We start from the raw sequence: 27,418 nt of genomic DNA on the forward strand, positions 1-27,418 counted from the left end.
GACTTTGAAGATGGCTAGTTTTGCAGAGATGGCGAAGATTTCAGCGTATTTAAAAGATTGTTCACAAGAGACTTATGAATGGGAATGGAAAAGGTGGATAGAATATGTTCAGAACAAATACCAAACTAGAAAGTATCAAATAGCTTTTATTTGAAAATAATGTATTAGAAATATTTTAATGTAAAGAGATAAAGAGGAAAAATTATATAGGGGGAGGGATGGGTTCAGGTTTATATATTAGTGTTATTAGTTATGAGTATGTAATAGGGAAGTCTGGGGGGGGGGAGGGTCAGGGAGGGTTAGGGAGGATGGGAAGTTTGGGGAGGGAGGTGGGGGGGTGAAAAAAGGGGTGAAAATGTAATTGTAAAACTTTTGCAATAAAAAAAAAAAAGTAGTCATATAAATATAATGGACAGGGGTGAAAGACCATGTACTCATTTTTACGCTTCTGAAGAAAAAATGGCATATAAACCTAATAAAACTTCCAGATGATAGCTAGACAACTAAGATAGTTAGACAGCTAGACAGACAGACGGAGAGACAGACAGACATGATAGAGATAAGGATAGAGATATACAGAACTATCATATTGTCTGCTGACTTTTCTGCATAGGATTTCCAAAGGTTTGCTTAATTTTTTTCTCCCTGTCAGAATTACTAATGAAGCACACAATAGCCTACAGGGGCCTTTGAAGCAACTGCACTGAGCTTTCAAGACAGCATGCTTCAGTTTTGGGAGCCATGGTTTCAGAGGAGCACTTCTGACACTGAGCTAAGTGCAACAAATCCTCGCATTTATAACTGCTGCAGCTGTCTCAGAGTCATATAATTGATATTCAGGCATTTCTTAACCGGAAGTGTTTACAAGTGTTGCAATGTTCCATTGCAATGTTCCATTTAATTGGCATTGTGTGCTTCAGACGACTTTCTGATAAGCAGAATCAATAGAGAAGCTGATAATAAAGGCACAAGCTGCATTTGTGTGATGTCTCACATAATAACCATAATGATTTGCTGAATCATGGAAGCAGAAGTGACAGACTATTCCTGTCTGGAATAGTCACATAATATTTTGGTTATTTACGGGACCGCCTACTACCACCAATAGCCTCCCACCGGCCAGTACGCTCTCATAGAGAGGGACTCCTCTGGGTGCCGTCAGCCAAACAGTGTCGGCTGGCGGCCCCTAGGGGGAGAGCCTTCTCTGTGGGGGCACCTACCGTCTGGAATGAGCTCCCCCCAGAGATACGGAGGATCCCGGATCTGCACACCTTCTGCCGCGCTGTGAAGACCTTTTTATTCCATCAAGCGGGCTTGGCCTAATCTCCTCCCTCTTTTAATATGTAAATTTTAATCTGTTTTTAAATTATTGGGGTGTTTTAATCTGTCCGGGCCAAAATGATTTAATTTGATTTTATCTGGTTTTTAAATTTTATGTATTTATGTATTTTATTGCTTGGCTGTTCACCGCCCTGAGTCCTTCGGGAGTAGGGCGGTATACAAATCAAATAAACTAAACTAAACTAAACTAAACTAAACTAAACTAAACTAAACTAAACTAAACTAAACTAAACTAAACTAAACTAAACTAAACTAAACTAAACTAATATTTTGCTTAGTGACAAGTTGCTCAGCATTGAAATTACTGCTCCCATTTGTGGTCAGTGAGTGAGGAATACCTATTTTCACATAAATACAACTAGATGGTCCTATTTACGTGATAAAAATGCTTCAGTTGTTCCCTCACATTTTACACTTACTTACAAGATGTACTGGCACTTAAATGACATTTTTAAAAAACAAAAGATTGTAATTTTTGTGATTTTTAAGTAGCAGCAAGTTTATTAAACTGATTTTGCTTATTTATTTCCTGGTATAACTGAGGGGCAGAAAATATATGTGGATCTTAGTTAATGATGTGTTAGACTTCACTACCACATAAGGTTTATGTCCCTAATTTAAACTGAAAGTCAATAAATAGATGTTAGTAAAATCATAAATTACCTTTAGACAATTTTTTGTGATTACAACTTCTGAGTATGTCTTACAACCATTATGCTGTGTTAGCTTTTAAAGATCGAGTTTGCCTTGTCAGAGTAAATAATCTGTTGTGTCAGTTTTGAAATATTTTAAAAGAAAAACTTGCAAAGTAGAATAGGCAAAAGAGGTAGAAAAGAAATAGGTCTTTAGGAAGATAATATGCTTTCCTCTATGCAATCACCAATATAATGTGCTGTGCAATTTCATTGCAAATTAATTCATTTTCTCTCATATACTTCCCAGACACAGCTTTAGCCTTCACAGTGCCTATTACACTGATCTATAATCTGCAAAACAAAGGAGAGAGAAACAAGACAATAGATCTGTGCTTTGTACAACAGATGGCATAACTCCAGAATGCAAAACAATCCAAAACTGTTCATGTTATGAGGAGAAACACTAAGTCCTTATAATTTATCATATTCCATAAGGGACACAGACTTCCAAATCTGTTAGCTTTGACATATGGGAATCAGAAGATAATAGCTAAATGGCAGTGGAATGGAAATCCACTTATTTAAAGAATAGGAAGAAAAGAGAATATTTTCAAAAGATGATTATTAATGCTGAGTTTATTTTTCTTGTTTGGACAAAACCAAAACAGTTTTTTTTAAAAAGCAAGTGTTAAAACTAGGTGAAAAACAAAACCATCAGGATTGTGGAAAGAGCAAATTGAATAGATGTAATTTCAAAATGAATGGAACAATATTGTTACATATTTTTAGACTTTAGGGTAGTGATCTCTACTATGTCAGGTTTAGGATCCATATGCCATGAAAGCCATTTTTTAATTTCTTTTTTTCATCTTAAAGCAGAGGTCCCCAAACTTGGCAGCTTTAAGACTTGTGGACTTCAACTCCCAGAATTCTCCAGCCCAGCATGTTAGTTGAGGAATTCTGGGAGTTGAAGTCCACAAATCTTAAAGCTGCCTGGTTTGGGGACCTCTGTCTTAAAGTCTCCTTTGGGTTGAATCTGACTTTTGGTATACACATAATTGTATGAGGAAAGTAAAACAATTTGTATTATTTAAAAAATAGTGTTTGAAAGTATAACAGAGCTTCAGAAATACTCAGAATTTTGTATATAGGGCAATATATATATGATACATTTTTCATAGATTTATCCTGTATTGACAGTGGAAAACATTCTGGATCAATACAGTGTAATTGGCAAATTCTCTCCTGTATTCTCTCTTGTTGGTATACATTCTAATATTTTTTTTTTCTTGTTGACATTCATTCTAATTATTTTTCTGTACTAAAATGGCTCCACATATTATATCTTTGACCAAAGCGTCTGCTGAGAAATCTCTGTGACATTGAGATGGAGGACTGATTTTCTCCCTTCTGTCTTTTGTTCTCTTGTCACAGCCTGAGAATCATCACAATCTAATATGCTTTAAAAAGAAGGGAAGGAAGGAAGGAAGGAAGGAAGGAAGGAAGGAAGGAAGGAAGGAAGGAAGGAAGGAAGGAAGGAAGGAAAGATATCTTGATGCATTATTGAATTCATTATGAGAAATAAAGAGATGACAACAAATTTGGCAAGACAATTTATTTAATAAATGCGCAATTCATCTAAGAAAAACAGGGTAGTGAGTGATGAAATGTTTAGACAGCAATTAGGATGTGTTGATGACTGCAATGTAGTCACTTTTTCACCTCTCTTGTGCATAGACAAATTTGTTTGGAAAGAGACGTGGCATGTCTTCTTTTCTGGGAAACATTAGCAACTCTTTTCTCCTCACTCGGCTTCATTTGACTCTTTGAACCTCTAGGGTTATCTGTGTAAATTAGTTTTTGCATCCTGTCAAATCAAATGAGCACTTTGCATCTTGGGCATTTGCAGCAAAACCGTGCTTGCTCAGGTCAGAGTAACTCACATCATATCTGCTGTCACACAAGCAGCCAGAGGGGGAAAAAAACAAACAAAAGAGAAATAATTGAGTTCAAACTTTAAGGATTTCAGTATTCACAGATTCTAGGTCGGCATGTATTTTAAAATGCCTTTTTAGGTACACACACAAACCCTTGTGTACACAGACTATTTAGCGACTTAATACCAAAATATACTGAACCCACAGTTTTCATAGTCAAATATTATATAAAATTAGCTAATCAAATTATTTTCAGGGGAAGGGCTCCCTTGCTCTACAAGGGAGCTTGCCCTTGTGGTATTGAATACGGAGCCTTCCTAAATGGATTACATGAAAAATAGATACCTAAGATTGTACTTGGAATAGAATTAGCTGTATTAAATGTACAGTATTTCCTTTTTTAAAAATAGGGGCATTTATAGCTCACAGGAAGATCAAGATATCCCTGCAAATACCAGAATGTGGCCAATATCAGAGCCAAGCATTAGCTACTGCTACTGCGGGTGAAAAAATTCTTGAAAGCTCTAACTAACTGCATAGAAGATTTCCAGGGTTTCTTAGTAAAGTAAATTGACTATATCCTAATAGGATATGCATTTCCTTATATCTCAACCATGTACCTAAGCTTACTTGACTCTGTGCTTGGAATATTGCCCAAGGAAACATTGGTAAATGTGTTCCTTGTGTGGTTGCCAAAATTCTGCAGACTCTTAATACAGGTGCTGGAGACTTCACAAACTGTATCCTGATTAAGCAGAGGGACAGACCTGGACCTCATACTTAGGTGACTGATAAGAGTACAAGAGTGCTGAGGGAACTGAGATAATTTTCTCCAACTTTTTCCAGAAATTTGTTATGATCCAGTTATTTCAGAAAGCCTCTAAAGACTAATAGTTTTCTTGTCCTAAGTCAAATGCAGCCCCATGAATGAATGTTGAATCTTGTATGTTATCTTGTAGGATGATGGATTTACTATGGAAGAATTTATATATCATTTTGCTTTGTATTCTGTGATTAATGCTATAATTATTTACTGGCTTGTAACCCACTTAGAGTCAGATGAATTGTAGCAGTATAAAAATATAATGCAATATAATATAAATGAGAACTCACTTAGGAGGAAAGTGGCCTGTAAGCTGTTTGTAGCTAACAAAAGTGAAAACAGCATAAATTTCATGAAGACTCTTAATGCTAGTCAGGAAAAGAACTTGATCTTGAAAACTAATAGTAAATTCCCAGGTAGACTTATGGTAAGCCAATTAAGACAGAATCTCTTTGAATAATTTTGTTCTATTGGAGAGGTGTCATTGAGGGCTGCATCAGGGTTGTGTTTGACCTCGGGGGGGCAGAGTGGGCGTAGCTGGGGTGGGCATGGCCAGTTTAATGTCACTCATGTCGGGCACCTGTGGTGGCCCAAGTGCTGTGCCAGAGAAAGCAGGCTCCCGAGTTCTGTTTTGGGATGTGACAGCCTCCTGGAACCCTCTGCCAGTGAAAATGGACCACATGCGGCCCTCCCATGCTCCATTTTATCTGGCACCGCAGGCCAGTCCCTCACTGTTTCCAGGGTGGCCCCATGGGACAGATCTAAACACCCCGTGGGCCGGATCTAGCTCTTGGGCCTTGGGTTTAACACCCCTGTTCTATTGCCTTTTCTTTGTCCTCTGCCTTTTCCCACAGCCTTTCATGCCTCAATGCAAGTTGGACCCTCTGGTCTTAAACTTGCTAAATCCTATGAGTGAGCTGGCTGCATGGAAACTTAATTTCATTCCTCTCCCATTTTCATTATCTCCGTAGTAGAATATGTTAGAGCAAAAGGGATGTCAATTCATCCTTCATATATTTATTTAGTGATTCAATAATTTACTCTTTCTATTTGGCAATTTATTTTCATGTATTTGTTCCATGCTGATAAGTCACTCTTGTATTCAATCTACATTAATTCAGGGCTTCCATTCTTTTTATTTTACCATATACAATTCTGAACTGTTACATTCCCACTGAATTCCACTTAATTTTAGGTTTTGCTTGCCATCCCCAATTCTCATTTCCATTTATCAAATCAAACATAAAGCAATTGTCCCTTCCTTTAACATTTGTCCTTCCTTTTTGTACATAAAAAGACAATACACTATTCACTACATTTCTGCCAAAACTTACAGATAATTTCTCCATCCATTTCTCCACCTTTAGTCAAAATTCTATGAAAGTACACTAAATTATCTGCTTTTTTTTTTTTTTTGCCAGTTAAGTATAATGATTAAAATCATTAATTCTATTTCTCCTGTCAAATGCTATTGTCTTGCTCTTTGGTGTATTAATTTTTAAATCCATGGCTCCTTGTTATATTATTCAATCTAACATTTGCAGCAAATCATTTGGATTCACCACTAACAATAGGGCATATACTGAATACAGATAGTCCTTGATTTATGAGAGGTTGCTTAATGACCATTTCAAGCTACAATGGATCTCCCTGGGGATAATTACAATCAAGATTCAGAGTTGCAAGAGTTGCCCACCCATGGTCATACTTTAGGCATTTGTCAACTAAACTGCATTTACATTGTTTGCATTTATTTCCAGTTTTCAGCAAAACCATGCCTATAGTGAGGATTTTTTTTATGGTACCTTTTGACAGCTCAAGTTAATTGACCTGAAATTAATGGGTTCTTGTAATTGAATCTTGAAAGAATACCAGATTTTATTCCATTTATACCAGGTTGAATCTTGAAAGAATACCAGGTTTTATATAAATACAGTTCAGAAATTATGCTAAGCTGTTGTATGGTTGGTTTGCTTTCAATTATCATGTCACACAGTCCTAACTGTTATGATATTGTGGCTTATGTCTTAATGCAGGGGTCCCCAACTCCCGGGCAATGGCTTGGTATCAGGCCCCAGTCTGTTTAGAACTGGGCTATGCAAGCAGCGGGTGAGCAGTTGAGCATCCCCTCTCTCCACCCCACTCCCGCTACCACAATTGGTTCGCAAAGATGGAAAGGTTGGGGACTGCTGTCTTAATGTATTATGTGAACCCAACCAAATTTGGTTTGTTCTTGAAATTAACTAAATCAACACCTTGTGTGAACCCAATTAGAGTCAGATGCATTACTGTTTGCTTTCAGCCAGAACAACATAAAAAAAAAGGTGAGGTGTCAGTTATGCAATCACAAGTGCTGTCTTTATATTGGTGACCTTCTTCCCTATAAGCACTCCTGCTCCCAGCTCACAGGTTGACAGAATTCTATTTCTTTTTCAAGGAATTGTTTCATTTAATCTTAGTACCTTGACTACAAATATTTCCTTCTTTAAATAGGGCACTGAATAATATCACTGCAACACCAGCATTTCATAACCTTTGACTTTGTATTGGCACACATCTATTTACTTGCTTGTTGGCACTGATATTAGCTTGACTCCTATGAACATTTATTTAGGATTACATTTCAATGGATTCAGAAGAGACATTTGAATTTTCATGATTAATAGTAAATCATCCAACTGAACAAAACAAAAACAAAATTCACATGGCGTACATTAAACTATAAAAACTCTGTATTTATTTTATTTTTATTATTATTTAAGAGAAGGTTTGTAAACTGTAGGCCGTTGTTTTCTATGCACGCAAATTTAACGACTTGCTCCAGCACTAATAGCTATTCTTTAATAAAAATGGTTAATAAATTCTGATTCTGTTCCTGAATTATCCTTTACTAATCTTGGGCCTGATTTAAACAGTATTATGTTAAATAATGGTAATGTAATATGTTACAATTCTCTGCATGTTTGCCTTTCACCCCTGTTATCCTTAGTTGTTGCTGTTTTTCCTTGTATTACACTCAGATGGCATTAGAAGTAGTACTTTGCTAATATCTGCCATTAATCTTTCAGCAACTTCTGTGATACCTGCTTTTTATAGTAATACTATTCTTACCAGGTTTGCCCAGTGCAGAGATCCCCTGCCTTTTCAGACAGCCTTTATTATGACTCATTTAAAATACCTCCCCAAAATAGTGAATGTGCATCTATTTCTTTGCCACATCACAAATAAAAAATCTTAGGTATTCATGGTGCTTTAGAGTAGACTGACTTATTTGTTGCTTCAAGTGTTTACTCAGTAATTCGTTTCCAAAGAAACAGTCTATGCCAATCCTCAGATTTGTGAATAATTACCCTGTTTCCTCCAAAATAAGACATCCCCTAATAATAAGCCCAATCAGACTTTTGAGCGCATGGCAATAAGGCTAAGCGCTTATTTCAGGTTTCAAAAAATTATAAGACAGGGTCTTATTTTTGGGGAACACGGTAATAATATGAAAACTCAATTTAGGTGCAAGAGTAGTCAATGTGACTTTTGTTTATATTCTATTAAAATCACTTCCAATCAATAAAACAAACAAGTAGATGGAAACCTACAAAATAATAACAAAAACAACAAACAGCAGAAACATACTGGAAAATGGCACATTCCTGCTAAATTAGGAAAAAGGCATGAACAAAGGCAGCCAGTAAAAGTGTTTAAATTGGTTTTAGAAGCAGCAGTAACCAAATTATTGAGAGAGAGAAAAATGTTCTAAAATTTGATGATCTCTCTGGGGAAGAGAAAGACTGGAACTGCACTCAAGAACACAATTCTGAATGCTTTTATTGGAAATACAATTAAAATGTTTACATATTCCCTGTTAATTTTTTTCTCTCAAGTCTATCTTTCATTATTTTCCATTTAGCCTTCTGACATGGTGTTAAAGCAATCATTGCTTCTTTATTACAAAGTAGAGAAATAACTTCTGAGAGTAGAATAAGAAAGCCATTTAGATGCACCAAATGCTATTATTATAAATGATTAGAGGCTGTCAACTTCTATTGTTTCTTCTATTTCCTTCCCTCTCAACCTTCTGCATCTGCAGGTACTTCATAGACTGGAAGAATGATATGGATAGCTACTTTACTATAGATGGAATGGAAGGAACTATTGCCACAAATGAGTTACTTGATAGAGAGAATACTGCGCAATACAATTTTTCAATAATTGCAAGTAAAGTTAGTAAGTACAATAGAAATGGGATAGATGTCATTTCGGGAATTGTCATTGTTATCTTGTTTGTCCATTTTGATGAAATTATTTGGCAAATGTCTTTGTTTTGTTTTTTTGTCTTATGAAATAGAGCATGTCGTAACACTTCATTCGGCAGATTTCCTATATTTTTGGGCAGACTCCTAGGGATCTTTTAGGAATCAGCTTCAAATAATTATATCTTTTGTCAGTCATTAGCCTCATTCACTGTAGCATGATTCCATTTTTAAGAGTTCTCAGCCCTGAAGGAGAAAATATTGAATAAATATTGAATATTGAATAAGCAGCTAAAATTGCAGGCATGATTCCTCTTTCTCCTTTTGTGGAGCATAAAACGATAGGGTCCCTATTAGTTTTAGTGGAAGTCTGAACTTTCATTCATTGCCAGTGCCCCGTAGTGTGTCTATAATTTGGATTGATGAGTGCCACATATTTACCATCTCACTCCATGTATATAGGTTATTCATTCTCTGAGAATAGTCAAGGCCTCTGGTTTTCAGTGTAAAATAACATATGAAGTTCCAATTGCAGGTAATGAGTGGGCAGGGATAGTTTGGTATGCTTGTTAGTTACAAATCTAGTCCAAGAATAATTGTCGAAGCAACTCAACAAGCATCAACTGTTTTATCCTACTACTCACTAGAGGCATTAGAAATAGCGAAGCAAACACAGACCACCTCTTTATCTATGTCTTTATCTCTGCTTTGTTTTCCTCTAATTGGAAGTCTCTTAGACTCTGTCTTTCAGTCTGCTTCTTAAAAGAAGACATGATGTCCCTCTTTTTTCTCTTTTGCTCAATCTTGGAAGCTTGGAAAAGTAAAGTAGGCTTTGTATCAGGGCATGCAACTTCATTAATACATTTTACTTATTCTTTTTGACCTTGAATATATGTGTCTAGAGATACATAAAAGGGTTTAATTTTCCCTCAGACACATATCATTGGCTTAACAGAAACCCCTAGAGAATGAATGGAAGGATTGTTCCTCCAAGGATTGCAAAAATCCTATTGCTTCACAAGGGAATCCACTCCCATGTGGACAATTATATGGACAGAAAGATGGAGGCTTTATGATGAAGAGAGAATGTGTTCAAGGGTTAGGTGAACTGCTTTCCTTTTACACTAATGGTTTAATCCATTGTTTTCCACTCTGCATAAAGAAATCTCCCTTAATTGCAGCATTATGAGTCACAAGCTGTTTGTTTCCAGTCATATTTTAATAACTTTAAAGGCCTCTTTTTTCTTCCTTGATTATTCTGTTTAATTAAGTTTCAATAGTCTTTTTTTTTTTGTCTTGTTGAAGGGGAGGGGGGGCGAATGGTATGTGACTCTACAGTACAATGATGACTCAGAAACAAGCAGGCTTCCAAGAACAATTTTCGAAGCTATTTCAGTGCCCTTGTAAGCTTGTGTAATTACTTATTAAACATTCTAAGTATGGCATGCAAAAATTAATCATAACTAAATACGCTGGAAATGTATCATGGTTATGATTAATAAAACCCACTGGTTTCAGTGGGAGTTGTTCTGAATATGTTTTGCCTGAGTCTGTAAGTAAACAAAAATCTAGTTCAAAACACCTTGATGGAGGTTCTGGTTTCATTTTTATTTGAATCTCATTGATAATAAACCTTAATATAAAATCTATATCTCAGGCATATTTTTCCTTCTCTTTATCAAATCAATTCTATATCATACTACAATATTATTTTTCTGTCCAATAAAGGGAGGTATATGCACTCATAATTTAGGGATGTGTACTACTTTGCCTTCCTTGTTTATTATTGTTTATTATTGTTTATTGGTTCGATTTATATGCCGCCCTTCTCCGGAGACTCAGGGCTGCTTACAATGCGTTAAGCAATAGCCTTCATACTATTGTATATACCTGCTTAGTAGGGCTTTCGGGAGGCCCAAGCAGTGTTCTTTTTTATACAAAGTCAGCTTATTGCCCCCACAAACCAGGTCCTCATTTTACCTACCTCAAAAGGATGGAAAGCTGAGTCAACCTGGAGCCTGGTGAGATTTGAACTTGCAGTAATTGCAGGCAGCTGGTGTTACTTAACAGCACTTTAGTCTGCTGCGCCACCAAGGCTCTTTTGTTTATGTTCCTACATATATATATGTATGTATTAAATTTGACCATTCAATTTAAGAACATTTAAATCTTAGAAATGTTTAACGAGTCTACTATTGACTGATAACTGCCAACAAGCATCTCCAAAGGCTTAACAAAAAAATCAATCTTTTTTTTTCTCAAAATCTTTTTTTATTATTTTCCATCTAGTTCCAAAATATCTGAAGGTGTTACAGTTCGATGTAAAACTTTGAGTAGTTTCTGCTTCCAGCATATATATATATGCTAATTTTTTTATACAAGATTTGTATAAATCAAAGTTGCATGCCCTTTGATAATGAGAAAACTGGGGAAATTATTAAATAAGGAATCATATGAATTTATTTAAATCAAATTATGTAAATACATGTATATAAAATTTCATCTCATTTTTGACCTGGTTCAATTTACTCATTGCAGTGCAGTATACTGTAGTAGTCAACTCAAAATATGTTCTGCATCCCTGACAGAATTCATTTTACCTTAACAGCATATTACACCTAATTGTAACCCCTGTAGAAGCACCTGGAGACACTGAACTTGTAGCCAGACTATACTGCTGTAGTAAAATCTGAAACAAGTATTCACCCCTGATGTTTGTAGACATATACAAACTCCATCCAGCCCATCTGAGTTTGTTTTTCTCCATCAAAACCTTAATAGCCTCCAGACTCTGATTTAAACATCTACAACATCTTTAGTTTCATTTCTAAAGCTGACTTAGTGAAAGGATGATGCTCCCACATTCTTAATATGTATCACTTCCTGAAGACCAGAACCACACACCTGCCAGGAGCCAGGATGGGTTTATCTCAATCATGGAAGACCTCATGCTTCTGAGTATACTGTTTATAGTGCTACCTCAATACTCATTATTATTTGGTTCTGGGAGACCCGATGAGTACCAAAAACAATGAGTATCAAACATTTTTTCCCCATAAGTAATAATGTAGTGAGTCAAAAGGCAATACCAACAAGTTCTAGCTTGTGTGTCAAGTACCCAAAATGATGAGTACTGGGACAAAATGTTCATATCAAAATTCATTAAGTATCAAATTTGATGAATTTCAAAGTAGTTGAGTACCAAGGCACCACTGTACTTCCATAGGTTTCACAAGCTCAAAATAATCCTGGTTAAAATGCAACCAGGTTGCTTCATTTACCGCACCTGTCTCTGTTCAACAGAATAGTTGTGTGGAAGAAATGCATTTGTTTTCTTGCTTAGTTTTGATGTTCTCTGAGTTTGGTCATGTCATTGGGATTGGTACAATCTCTTTAAAAACTAAAGCAAAATCATTTAAACATTATAGTTATATATTCCAGGTATTCACTTTAAAACTGATGTGTAACTGAATTGCCTTCAGAATATATGATAGGCATATGATGAGTTTTCTCTTTGTGGAAAACTGTTTACCATTCATTGGTATATTATCTACAAAATGTGATGATAGTTTGCTTAGGTGCTGTATGTATATGGTTGCTTAATCCTAGATCCTTGGTTATTTATTGTACTCTATACAAGGAAGAATACAATTCCTGCATGAATTATACACTGTAAATGTTTATTCAGTTCCTGCAGAACAAAAACATGATAAGTGCTTTCTAATAAATATGATAAATTATCTAGCTAAGTTTTCTGTGCAGTCATTATATCACTACCAGGCACAGTCCATTTTGTATGAGAGATTTACCAAATCAGTCTAAAAGGACATATCAAAAAAGATGAGCACTTCCATTTTTCATTGCTGTGTGCAATGTAATATTGCCTAGGATAGTACCAATATTTCATGGCCCGTTTTCAAATTATTTTCCTAATAGGCAATCCACTCTTGACCAGCAAAGTTAATGTCATCATAAATGTCTTGGATGTCAATGAATTTCCTCCAGAAATTACAGTACCCTATGAATCTTATGTGTGTGAAAATGCACGACTGGGACAGGTATAGTATTCTTTTTTTTAATATTAGATGTGCAGTCTATTATGTGTGGATATAATCATAAACAGTATAATGGTTAACAAACTATAAAAACTGACTTAAGAAAGCCTACTTGAAATTCTATAATTTACTGTTTTATTTATATGCTTATTAATCATTGGTTCTTACAGGCAAGTAATTTGTTTGGAAGTATATTGTCCAGTGATAAAAAAAAATGAATTTGTATATGGTCTGACTAGTTTCTCTTAGCAAATGGATAGTTTGCCCATGCGCAAAAGATATTATGCCATTTCATGTGAAAATTTTAGAATGTGCTCTCAAGATTTGAAAATGTGCTCTCACATTTTCTAAAAAAGTTGACTACTACTGATTTGCCACAACTCTAAAAAACAGGTTAGTTTATTTAAACCTATATTGCATACTGACAGCGGAGGGTAGTTGTATAATTGTTTATCTATGTTCACATAATAATTTCCCAGTAGAACTGGGAGCAACAAAAGCAATGCAAAAATCCATTGAAGGCCAGTGAAACAATGCTTCAATTTTTATTTTGACTCAGTTTTATGTTTAGTTTCGTATGCTCCTTGCAGGGAAATCCATAATCCAGAAGCTAGTGCAGAATAAGTTGCCTTTTGTGTATACAGCTGATTAGGTTCTCTTAATAGAGATGGCTAAAGATAATATCCTTGATGAAGACTGCAAATTATGGGCAGTCTAGAGAAAAAAGAAAAAAAAAACCATTCAAATATCCTGGCTGAATAATATTTGAGGCCTTGTGGATAAAATAATAGGATATTACATTGAGTTCAGAAACAAATATAAATCTTTCAAAACTGATGTCTATAAACCACATGCCAGTGTCATTCTAACCACTATGATATGCAGTAGCTGATAAATCTATATAGAAATGTTAAAGTGCTCTTAAAAAAAAAAGCTAATTAAGACCCAGCAGATCTGTGAATATATCTCTCTTGCCAAGAGGAGGTTTAAATACCTAATCAGCTGTGGTTATAGTAGACAATTAGTTATGTAATATTTTGTCAAAAGCACTCCTATCTTTATAATTCAGAAACAGTAAAATCTGAACCAGGTTAGGCTACTGTATATCTAAGATCACCAAGTGGCCTAACTCCAGATGAAACTAACTTTATTTGACTTTGGAGCCTCAGATTATTTATTCAGAACCAGGGGTGCTTCTTCAGCAGGTTCTGGCAGTTTCTGGAGAACCGGTAACAGAAATTTTGAGTAGCTCAGAGAACCGGCAAGTACCACCTCTGGTTGGCCCCAGAGTGGGGTGGGAATGGAGATTTTTGCAGTATCCTTCCCCTGCCGCACCCACCAAGCCACGCCTACCAAGCCACACCACACCCACCAAGTCACGCCCACAGAATCGGTAGTAAAAACATTTGAATTCCACCACTGTTTAGAACTAATCCATTATTACATCCAGACAACAAGCTTTCACAGAAAAGGTGAGCTAGAGCTGAATATCATAAGTGATGAAAGTCAACCCAAGAATTTCAGGTTGTAGTTTAATGTAATAGGACCTCAAAATTCAGCAAAGAAAGACTGAAGCTCTTATAAAAGATACCCCAGGTCCCACAACAGACCAAAAATGCAATGAGTGATAATACAGACAGTCTGAAAGTTCTAAATGTATGTGTAGATTCTCAGTCATCCAGGTCATGATTTATATTTTTCATCAGATGTGCAGTGCATACATGTTTGCCCTACCAAGTCAAAGATACCTCCTATCATATATGATAGCCCATCAAAGAATACATTAGAACCAAATAGGTTGTGTCAATTACCTTTACACAATAATATAAATTACTTTTTTGCATGGGGATCAAAGTCCTTCCAAGTCATATCAGGTTATTTTTTTTGAATTTTAATGGAAAATGCATTCATTGTTCAGCAAATTAACAGTGGTCTTCAAAAGATATATTCAGCTACTATACAATGAGTCTTCAGACAACCCTGAACCTAGTTTGTGTGAGTATAAGCTGTTTACCTTAGAACCAAACCTATAAAAACTATACTTGCCTTGTCAGGTTAGGAAGAATGATAGGCTGAAATATACTCATGATGATAAAGACAACACATTTTAGCCTGTTATAGTCCATAATTCAGTCCTGTTTTACAAGCTGTGTGAAATCAAATGTAGTGTTCCAAATCCCATAGGTTCTAATAGTTTTTTCTTGTACAAAACTGTTGCCCAAAGGACACAAGATACTCTCCTCTGTATAGACCATACATTATTTTTAAAGATCTGTTTCTGGAAACTGTATGGGATTTGTCCTTTTTATGGTATTTGTTCCTGTGAAATGCTTAGAACATACAGTAGATGTGCAACAACAAATGTCCAAAACAATAAAAAGATTGGTATCAGAATGGAACATTGCCAGGCCTGAACGAAGAAGGCTGATATTCATGCCATCCCCTCTCTCTGAGAATTGAAGGAATAAGATAATCTTTTATCACATCACTAATGACTTGGAAGCCTACAAGTTTTACTACAAAAGCATTCACAAATGTTATAAGAGATGACAGACATTCAACCTCAGAAGATGAATGTAATGCCATCTAACCATGCTCCAGCCAAGTGTTAACATCTTCAGGAATTCTTTCTCCTAAGTGATATCTCTCTATAAAGGAAGAACAATAGAATAACAGAATAAGAGTTAGAAGGGACCGTGGAGGTCTTTTACTCCAACCCCTTGCTCAGGCAGGAAACCCTACACCATTTCAGACAAATGGTTCCCCAATTTCTTCTTAAAAGCTTCCAGTGTTGGAGCACCCACAACTTCTGGAGGCAAGTCATTCCACTGATTAATTATCCTGTCAGGAAATTTCTCCTTAGTTCTAGGGAACAGTCACATGCAACTTATTGCTAGAGATGGATCATATTACAGAGTAATGTTCTTTGAGATGGACAGCCATGTATGTACATCTGCTTAATAAATATTATAATGTTAGGCTACATCGGCTGGTCTTGCCCAGCTCGTTAAGATAACCACATTTCAGCTTAGGGTTAATATCTCATTCTCTACTTCTATTGCATTATCTAACTATCAAATCAAGATCTTGTTTTATTTTCATACAATTTTTTTTTATTCCATTGTGGGTTTAGGTAATTCAGGTTATTGGTGCAGCAGACAAGGATTTGTCTCCTGCTGGGCAAAAATTCTCTTTTCGACTGTCTCCTGAAGTTACTACAAAGCCAAATTTCACAGTCCACGATTTCACAAGTAAGATGGTTTATACTTCAAACAATTATGGAACTAGTTTGTTCTGTCAGTCCTTTGCCTACTGTTTTTCATTTAGATATGTGAAGGTGAATTATTTCAAAGTGTAATTGTTTCTTAGATGCTGAGCAAAAATAAAGAGTTGTTTTATATAAATGAAATGCTTTGCAGGATGACTTCAGTTCTAGTCAGCATTTCTAAAGTTAGCAGTTGGGTTACAGAAATGATTTTCCCTATACTATGAGAAGCTGCAGGCTAATATAATATGTATGAGACACTGTTGGGTATGAGAAGAATCTTTTTCAGGAAGAAGGACAATTTTGGCAATTCCCTTGAATGTTCCACAGTGGATTAGGCTGCAGGAATAACCTTGAAAAGCAGGAGGAAGAGCTGCAACCAAGACAATAGTTAGATAAGCAAAATTTGGGTCTCAGGCAGAAATATAATTTGAGGAAGATCTTATTAGGCTTTATTCTCCCATAATTCTCTTAAAGATGGAGAGAGGGGAAAGGCACACTCAGACTGGAAAAATTCTGTTATGGTAACCTTATAATAAAATTAGTATTATCATAACTTTGGTTTCTAGTCTGGTTTACCTCAAAGGTTTACCACAAAGGGCTGACCTATCTGGTTTACCTCAAAGGCCCCATCCACAGTACTGTAAAAGAATCAGACAGCTCATTTTTTCTCTTCTAGTCATTCTAGGCAATAAAACTAGTAAGTTTAAACATAATACCAATAATTATTTTAGAATTGTGAGTTTTCTGAATATCCCTGATTCTTGAACCTTTGGTTTCAATTGATATAGCAACAAAAATGGACATAGGATACAGTGAGAAGAAAGTTGGGAAGAAAATTCACCTGAGTTTTATCCCTTTCCTTCTCAGAATCTTCAAAAAAGGCAATAGCACATATATTGATCATGAAAGAATGATAGTGACAATGGCAGAAATTGCCCACAGAGCATGGGTGTCTATTGAAGCTTCCTGCTTTCATCAAAATGATGCAAATAGCATTACATCACCTCTTCGGGGTGTGTATACATCTTGTATCCAGAATCAGAAAAAGGAAACACAGACAATGTTTATTATCCCAATTATCCATTGGGATTAGAGCACTGTTTCTCAAGCTGTTGGCTATAGAACTCTGGGAGTTGATAGCCACATATCTTAAATGTGCTTAGGTTGAGAAACACTGGATTAGAGGATAGGTAGGATCCTGACATCAAAAGCTGGGTCCAATTAGAATATACTATACAGAGGAAACAGTCTTGTAACAGTAGTTACAAGGAGGAACAATTGTTGTTTATCTAACCCTTTCACTACTAATTCTGTAAAAAAGCAAACAGGCTTTGCCAGAAGCCTGCATCAATTCTAGCTTTCCTGGGTTCTGAGTATAGCTGAAGTGGAAGAAAAAACAATTTGATTTAGAATGAAGAATTTGCTGGAAAAAGCCATGGGAAATTAAGAAATGAATTTAATAGAAATTAATATATTTTCAATCTGTTCTTTCTTTTTTATCTCTCAACCCTCAACCACCAATTTTTGTGGTGGATGCTACAAAAATTTCAGTTTGCTTCTCTGTGATGCTTTTATTATTATTATTTTTACTAAGAAAGTTATTTTATTTTTTAATGGTTTTAATTATACCATTGTTATCTCTAAGCCCACTACAATGCAACTCCAAGTATTCTGTGTTTCTGTTCCCTAGAGAAGAAATGGCAGCAAGGAATATGAGGACACATATGAGGAGACAGATGAATTACTCACAAACCTGACCTTGAATTCTCAAATAGCTTTCTTAATTTTAACCAGATTTGTGATATTTAATGTGTATTGATAAATTAATTTGATTTATCCTTTTGTATGTGCTTACTGGCTTACACTTTCTTAATTAATGAAGAATCTTTTCATTTCTATATTTCTTATTTCAAACAATTAATTTACTAAAAGTGCCATAGGTTTGCCTATGATGCATGCATGCATGCCAGAGGTGGCACACAGAGCCCTCTCTGTGGGCACACGCGCCATCGCCAGCTGCTCTTCTGGTTCTTGGGTTTCCAGCATGCGCATGCTGGTCTTTGCGCGCGACGGAGTGCTGGAAATCTGCTGGTCTTCATGCGGCATTTTTGGCACATGAAGACCAGTTGGCTGGAGCACATGCACATGCCAAAAACCCAAAGACCAGGTGGCCGGCGCATGCATGCGCCCTGACCAGCTGGTTTTTGAGTTTCCGGCGCTTTGCAACCCAAGCGCGCACATGTTCCAGTTTAGGTACTTGGTGCTGAAAAGGTTCGCCATCACTGGTATATACATTACTCATTGAAAAAAATAGGTACAGTATTTATGTACTGAAAAATGCTATATGAAAATCACAATGCACTAATGGCCTATAGTATGTCAAGTCAAGTTACTTGTGAGAATTTTCTTAAATAACTTTACATGGATGGGGGAAATCTTATACCTTTTGAAAAATGTGCCTCCAGTGGAAATTAACCAAATAAAGAAAGAAGCCATTATTTTTTTATTCCCTATAAAGCACTAAGTGGAAATCATTTGAAAAGCAGACTTGGTAGGGATGAGGAAACAAGAAACAGGGAAAAGGTGGCATTCTTCCTTCTTGTGGTAGTTTGGCTTTTCTTATTTTTACTATTCTCTGACAAGCTTGCTGTCAAACTGAGATGGATTGTATAGCAAGAGTTACAATAATTGTTATTTGCCTGGGGAAGAACGGGATAGTTGCATTATTTTCTGTCTTGTTTCAATGCGACACTTTGGATAATGATACAGTGGAGGACTCCTGTTAAAACACAGATGAGATTGACATCAGCTCTGAATCTCCTCCTCTTCTTTCCCTCCCCTTTAATGTTTAATAATGTAAAATGTATGACATGAAGGTCTCCCAGGGCAAATTTCCACCTTATTTAGTTGCTGCTCATAGAGAAAGAAACTTGCAACCTCTTAACATGACATCTAGTTCTAGGCCAAAAATATCTTTGTTATTTTTTGTTAACCATTCTCCTTCATTTTACTGGAAAAGAAATGTATTTCTTTAAAGAGAAAGAGAGAGAAGGCAAAGGAAGACTTTAGAGCAGTGGCCCCAAACCTTTTGGGCACCATGGACCGATTCCATGGAGAACGTTTTTTCCATGGACTGGGGGGGCATGGTTTTGCATGCTACCTGCATCCCGTGGCTGAGTTGCTGGCATACCGTAGACCAGTTCTAGTCCATGGACCAGGGGCTGGGGACCTCTGCTTTAGATTATTCTTTAGATTATTCTGTACCATCCAAGGTTTTCCACATGTCACTTATATTTCTAAGGAAATGTCATGTGGAAAATCTTCATTGTGAGCCTTTCAAATTGGGATGCTGGGGAAGGCAACAAAATAATGAGAAGATGAATATTAGAAAATTGACATGAATTGTACCTTTCAGCGCTTTGCAATAAAATAATAATAAAACAACATCCCTATTAAAGTGTTCTGGGAAGGGGGAACCATTCAACTACCCCCCCTTTTATTTAGCACAAGACCACAAGAATAATTTGGCCCAGGATAAATCACTTTATTTGTTGTGTGATGCTGGAGGTTAGTGAAATAGAGAAAAGGCAAGGCTACTGCATTGCTGACAATTACATGTGAGCCATAATGTTTTAGGCCATTCTCCAGAGCTTTTATTTATTTATTTCCTGCATTTTCACAAGAAATTGTGCTCAGTGCCATTTCTGAGCCATGATGATAATGAGAACAGTAACTCAATCCTGTTTTTCAGACAACACAGCAGGAATTGTAGCTGGCAGAAGTGGTTACAGCCGTCGACAGCAAGAGTTCTATCTCCTTCTAATTGTCATTGAAGATAGTAGCTACCCCAAACAAAGCAGTACAAACACAATGACAATCCGAGTTTGCAGATGTGACTCTGATGGCTCCGTCCTCTCATGTAATGCTGAAGCAATATTCTTGCCTGTTGGACTCAGCACGGGAGCATTGATTGCAATCCTGTTGTGTATTATTATACTCCTAGGTTAGTACTCACCTATTTGCATAAAGTAAAATGTGTTACTATAGATATTTGGAGACTTCCCCCCCCCCCCAAATGGAATAACTGCCAGTTGGGCCAAATGAAAAGGTTAGCTGGATACAAACTACTGCTTTTCACCCATTTCCAATTGTGGTCAGTAATTTCATCAAGCAAAGCCATGATCAGTGGTTTGAATGTAGCCCTACTTTGAAATTTGGGAATATCGCAATAGGAAATTCAATAAGCATTTTCAAATCTTATTGAAACATTGTAAAGATGAATCCTACACATATGATAACCACGTTGAATGATGAAGACTCATCTTCCTTGATGAGTCCTTAAATTTTAATTTAAATAAACATCTATCATCAAGAAAAGACACACATTTACCCTGAACAAATTCCCTTTCCTCCTTTCTCTACATCTTACATTCTATGTAAGATTGTATAAAATATAAGATAACATTGAAATAGGGCTATAATAGTGAGCTAAAATAGTCTGGGCAACCTTTAAGTAGTTGGGCTAGCATTTTCTTCTTTTGTTAGAGTTTTTCTTTTGAGTTCTGCACTAATTTCTTTTTAAGTCTCTACTCAAGTGTATACTATTTTATATAATTTCTAAAAAAATGGCATTAGTTAAATGTGGTCAATAATCACATAAGCATTGATGAGTAGTATTTTGGATGCACTCACTAGGTCCATCTGATGATGATTCTTCTGACCTTCACACATAGAGAAGAGTCAAGGAGATGTATTTAATTTTAAAAATGGAGGTGAAATATTAGGAAGGAAGGACAGGGAAATTTCAGAGAAGCTGAGGGGGGTCATTTCTTCACGCAGGAGATAATGCAAACACTCACCTTCCATTCATTGCTTTTGTACAGATGGTCTGAAGCTTTGTGCAGGATACAGGAAAGAAATCTGGATATTTTAGAACTGATGGTGGAAAGTTTGGTAATATCTTTGGCAATGTCATTGCTTGCTTGTGTATATGACGGCTGATCTATTAGCCAGTGCTGTCGTTCTTGCCTGAAAACAAGCCTCTTTAAAATCCATGGCACTTGCCCTCTAATAAACCATAAGTCATAGGGATCATTATGACTTTGTAAGATGATATGGTCTAGTAAGCCTCCTCAGTTTTCCAACCTCTTATTCAGTCTTTTAGGTATAGGTAATGCAAATGTTTAAAGAAAGTTTAAAAGATTCTGCAACGGCTATTGAAAACAAGAAAGTCTCTGTTCAAGAGACTGTACAAGAGTCTAACACTAAATTAGCCAAGGGTCTGTTAGTCTCCTTCAGTGCTTGATGGAGAAATCTCCAGTATTACTTCTCTGATAGTGAAGACAGAACATCAAAGAAGTATCCCATATGTATGTCAGAAATACAGCAAAGCTAAAAGGTTCTATACCTACTCCACATATTCCCATCACATGTTCCAGAAAAGAATCAAGAACACTTCTTGTCTTGAAGTGGCATAATTAATTGGGCCTCAGTTTGCATGAATAGGAAAAAAGAAAAAACTTCCCTCAAAATTTAAATATTCCTTCAACATTTCACTCTGGAGAGGGAATCCAATGGATTGAGTTCATGGTGGTTCCTCCATTGTGGATTCTGCTCTTTCTCTAATGGGTTTGCTCAAAGTAACAGAGCAAGCAGCTCATTAATTTATGCCATTTTATTGGCTAAGCATAAAACTATTTCCTTTGAGAAAATGTCTCTTGGCTGTTAATGTTTATTACAAAGTTTCTGAGACCCAAAATAGCAGTAAAGCTTTTTGTCACCTAAAGAAAAGCAGTGACCTTCTACTACACTAATTCAGATCCTTATGAGAATTTCTTCCAACACATTAAAAACAGCAGGAGTACCCCCCCCCGACACACTTTGTGGTGTGTGTGTGTGTGTGTGTGTGTGTGTGTGTGTGTGTGTGTGTGTGTGTGTGTAAGGTGCAAAATAGAGGTGCGTTTTTCAGCATAGCATTAGCAGTGAGACTGTTTCCCATCCTGGTACCATAGATCGAAAAATATTTAGAACTGGAGCAGTCAGATCTTAGATCATAGAAGGTAATGTGAAGTTGACTGATAAAAGCCACTTCTTTCCCTAATTGACTTCTGGTTTTCTCTCTTGTCTTAGTTATTGTGGTTCTTTATGTGGCCTTGAGACGGCAGAAGAAAAAAGACACCCTAATGACCTCCAAGGAAGATGTTCGAGACAATGTCATTCATTATGATGATGAAGGAGGGGGTGAAGAAGACACTCAGGCCTTTGACATTGGGGCTTTAAGGAATCCCAAAGGAATCGAAGATAACAAAATACGCAGGGATATTAAGCCAGATGCTCTCCGCTTGCCTCGCTCAAAACCACCCACAGAGGACAACACAAATATTAGAGATTTCATAAATCAAAGGCTGAGAGAAAATGATGGAGATCCATTAGCTCCCCCTTATGATTCACTAGCAACTTATGCTTACGAAGGAAATGGATCTGTAGCTGAATCTCTCAGCTCTATAGATTCTGTTGCAACAGAAGCAGATCAGGATTATGACTATTTGAGTGACTGGGGACCACGCTTTAAAGTCTTAGCAGAGATGTTTGGAGAAGAAGAAAGTTATAATCCAGATAAAGTCACTTAGCTGGAGGTGGAGGAGGACCATGAAGGAAAAGTAAACCCACTAGTTTTACACACAAAAAAAACAAGCTTTATAGAACAAGTTTCATTGATTATAAGAGACAAAAGCTGTTTTCAGCAAGTTCCTTTATTTATCATACCACGGATCTTGGTTTACTATTTTTGAGGGAAAGAATGTTCTTTGACTATCTTTTTTGTTATTGTTGTTGTTGTTTTGATGGTGGTGGCTGGGTTAATTTAATTTAATTTTTTTAACTTTATTACTTTGAAGTCACACTGAGATTGTCTTGGGCCTATTAGCTACAATTTATCGATACATCAAACAGAAAGTATAGCTTTCCGGCATTGTGGTGGAAGAGTGGTAGATTTTTCTTAATTCCACTGAAGTGCCTATTGAAACTCTTACCAGTAAAGTGGAAATAACTGCAGAAACAGAATTAAGGAAAAACAGGATAAAAGAAAGGACATTAACTTTTATCTGGAGACACAAAAGACACCTGCTGACTGCTGATTCTTTTAAAACAGACAGTGTAGAAGAGAGAGTAGAATCTGTCAGTGGCTGAAACTTGTTGAGGTAAATGTCAGGTTTGTTTTGGGAGGGGTTGTTTTGTTTCATGTTTTTTTTTAAAAAAAAAACAAGAAAACAAACTGTCTGATAGGACAACGTCTTTCTTATGCTTACATTTCAGAGAGAAAATTTTTGAAAAAGCTAGTATTCCAATTGAAGTTGTAAGATCCAGTCTTAAACTGAAATAATGAATATTTAAAATGTTTATCAAATGTTATTCTTTTTTTCCCCCAAGAATTAAAAAATGAGATACAGAAGTATGAATAGACATATGTGTTGCCTAATTAGTTGGTACGCTTATTGTACAAGATTCCTCTTAATCAGAGGAAAGCTGTTGTGTGGCATTTGATAGAGGGGATTATTTGACCATCTCAAGTGATATGCTGACTATATTTTTGTTCTTCCTTTTGTTTTGTTTTTTATTTTTATCAATCTAGTAAATTGGTGAAATTGTACATATAAAATAATGTATTTCACATTTGTTTTCTACAGCAGAAAAAAAACCCCACCTTCTTCATTTCTCCCCGTTTATTATTCTGATGCTCATTAATAGTTCTGGTCATAAGAAACAATGAAATAATATAGTTAGGGTCCCTAAACAGGTTTCAGTCATGACTTCCCTTTTCAGAAATATGAATTAAACCTTAGAAATATCTGCATAAGAATAGCATGAATCATAATATGAGTATTACTTATTTTTTTTTAATTCTTGGTTTAACAGAACTTGACGTCATTAGACAGCCTTATTGGTCTTAATTATAGCAATAGCAATAGCACTTAGACTTATATATGGCTTCACAGTGCTTTACAGCCCTCTCTAAGTGGTTTACAGAGTCAGCATATTGCCCCCAACAATCTGGGTCCTTATTTTACTGACCTCGGAAGGATGGAAAGCTGAGTCAACCTTGAGCCTGGTGAGATTTGATGTGCCAAACTGCTGGCAGCCGGTGATCAGCAGAAGTAGCCTGCAGTACTGCACTCTAACCACTGTGCCACCGCAACTCATTATAATTATATTCTTGAGGTTATCCTTGTTTGACACACTAGTACAAAAAATAGACAGATTGTCTATTATTTGCTGGGTTAAACTTAAATCACTCAAGCATTTAATTATAAAATAGATAAACAACATGATTCAAATTTTTATACCAAATGATAAGTATATAGGGAAAAGTTGCAAAAATGTCAACATGGGATAACTGCACATTCATAGAGAAATGTATAGCTTTTTTTCCCCTGCAGCCTTAAAAAAATAAAAAAAAAATTCATGAACTGATTCAGATACCAGACAGAATGAACCCAAAAAAGTTATACAAATGAACACTTCAGCAAAAATAAATAAATCCTGCCATCCTTAACACTACCAGAGAATGGATAATAGATATATGTACTAATGGCAAGATGTGCACATGGACGGACCCACATTGCTTCAGTCTTAAATCAGAGTCTGCCTCATTACATGGCTAAAGCAATCCAAGGTACTGTCTAGGCATCCTTTCGAGCAGCATGAGAAAAAATCTATAGATTAGAACAAAGTAAAACATCTTTTAAATTTAGGAATTAAATAAAATCATAAATCACAGGGATAAAATACAGAAAAGGAAATGGCTTACACATTCCACACATTTCTAAAGACTCTGGATTCCCTAGAAGTAAATCCGCTGGTTCCAAGAAATCAAGAATGTGATAACAAAATTGCTGATCATGGGGGAGCTTCAGAGGTGGTATTCAGCCGCTTTGGAGCGGCAACTGTGGGTCAACCTGCCCACCCATCCCGGCATAATGCCATCCTATTTAGCCACGTTTTCGAGGCCGGGTGCATGCACAGCGAACTGGTGGTAAGAATATTGGAAACCCACTGCTGAGGAGCTTCATTATGCAGTTATTTCCTACAGAGGAATTTGGAATGAACCACTGCATTAAAATTGGCGATCAGTGTTCTCCCTTTTAAACTCTCCCCACTTATAATAAGCAAAAGACTATAAAGTCTGGATTGGAAAGTCCCTGATAACTAAATTTCATCTATTAAAGTATGGCAAATGTAGGAGTTCAGGGCATAAAGGAGGATTGTGATTACATAAGGAGTTGATAAAAATTCCTTCATTTATAGTACATTTATTCTTTGCCTCTTCCAAGCACCTCACTGAGATGTAGGTGCCTTCTCCTTTTCCTGTGTTCTACCTAGTCTAGAGATAAGTCCAGCTGTGATTTTGCAATCCATAGATTTGAGGAAGGTGCAGGAATTCAGGATCTTAAGAAGTAATGAAGTACTCAAACATACACCTAGCACACAGAGAAATTATCTGTTAATTTACAAAAACTGGATTATTTGTAATACCACGTGTGAAAAATGCACATACTCATACACCCTGCTATACTCTGACCAAGAACAGAGAGTAGGCAGGACTAGAGGTTTATAGATAGCCATTACACATACAAATTGAGAGTCTACCAAAAAAAATATCACAGTACACAGCTTCTCCTTTTATTCTTCTTCAGCAGTGTCCATCACATTCCTTTGTTCCTTTCTATTTCATCACTCTTTGGTTGACCTGTTAAGTTGCTGAATCAAAGGTGATTTGCAGCCTGGCATTTAAGTTTGATTGTATCCTTTAGTCCTTCTCTGATCTTATTTCCCTGTGACCTGCTCCATAATAATTCATACATAAATAACTCTAAAATCCATGCACAATGTCATAGTTCCATCTTTTGTTTTGAATAGGACTGGGGCTGCGACCCATGGTTTGCTGGCTGAGCTCCCTTGCTAGCCTCAGTCTGCTGATGCTCCCTTGCCACCAGATGGTCGGTGCCCACTTGTCTAGCCAGGAGAGTCCCAGTATGACTGTGTCTGTCATTTTGGGGGCTATTACGAATCAAATTACTTCCCAGTGATTTGCTAGCTCTCGCCTCATTGGTTCGGTCAGATGGGGGCATAGGCTTCCCCCAATAGGGACCCATTGATCTGATCGAATCAGATTGGGTGGGCCAGTATACTTGGTAATCAGAACCTGGTCTAGTGTCTTCTTTTATTCTGCACCCCAGTCTGCACATTTTTAAGGTTCAAATTCAATTAATCTATTTGTCCTAATATTTTCTTCTTTTTTTTACTTCTGGTTTATTAAAACATTTTAAAAAATAGAATAAATAACCACAAAAATAATTCCTCATACAAGAGTATAATATGTGGACAAACTACTGTCTCTGTGCCTCTACAGCTGCAAGAAGACCACCGGACTCCTTTGCTAATCTTATTTCTCCAATTTCTCATGCTCCTTCTTCCTGATATTGTGGTCACTTGGCATAGCTACATCTATCATAACAGCTGCCTTCTGCTCTTTGTCTACTATCATGATGTCTGATTGGTTGGCCAGTACCTGCCTGTCTGACTGGATCTGGAAATCCCATAGGACCTTAATCCCCTTATTTTCCACAACCTTCTGTGGGATCTCCCATCTACACTTAGGAGACTCTAGCCCATATTCTCTATAGATATTCCTGTACACAATGCCTGCTTCTTGGTTGTGCTGTTCAGTGTATGCTGTTTCTGCTTGTATCTTACATACTGCCACTATGTGTTGGACTGTCTCTGAGGCCTCTTTGCACAGTCTGCATCTTGGGTCCTATCTAGTGTTGTCCACCCCAGCTTTATGGATCTGGTGCTTAGCGCCTGTTTATGTGTTGCTATGATCAGTACCTCAGTGCTGTCTTTCAATTCAGCCCTTTCCATCCACTGATAGGATTTCACAATATCTGTCACTTTAGCTAACTGTTGATGGTACATCCCATGCAGGGTATTGTCTTGCCATGCCACTTTGTCTGCTTGATCTTTCTTCCACATCTGTTGCTACCTCAGGCATTCTCTCAGTAGCACAACTTTGGGTGCCATCTATGTCCAGAGCACTGAAGGCAGAACAAGAAG

The 27,418-nt window shown here is 36.6% G+C and overlaps 1 protein-coding gene across 1 annotated transcript in view; it reads left to right on the forward strand.

The window, feature by feature from the left end:
• CDH12 (cadherin 12) overlaps positions 1–23,090 on the forward strand; it is a 172,330-nt gene extending 149,240 nt beyond the window's left edge. Inside the window, exons 7-11 of the mRNA XM_070942578.1 lie at positions 8,821–8,957; positions 12,920–13,041; positions 16,172–16,289; positions 20,058–20,309; positions 22,436–23,090. Of these exons, the coding sequence (XP_070798679.1) occupies positions 8,821–8,957; positions 12,920–13,041; positions 16,172–16,289; positions 20,058–20,309; positions 22,436–22,935 (1,129 nt within the window). The 3' untranslated portion in view covers positions 22,936–23,090. The remainder of the gene's footprint in view (positions 1–8,820; positions 8,958–12,919; positions 13,042–16,171; positions 16,290–20,057; positions 20,310–22,435) is intronic.
• Positions 23,091–27,418: the final 4,328 nt, after the last annotated feature.

The sequence above is a fragment of the Pituophis catenifer genome, unplaced genomic scaffold (assembly GCF_029215685.1).
Source record: "Pituophis catenifer annectens isolate HBS135680 unplaced genomic scaffold, rPitCat1.0.hap2 SCAF_3, whole genome shotgun sequence".
Classification (NCBI taxonomy): domain Eukaryota; kingdom Metazoa; phylum Chordata; class Lepidosauria; order Squamata; family Colubridae; genus Pituophis; species Pituophis catenifer.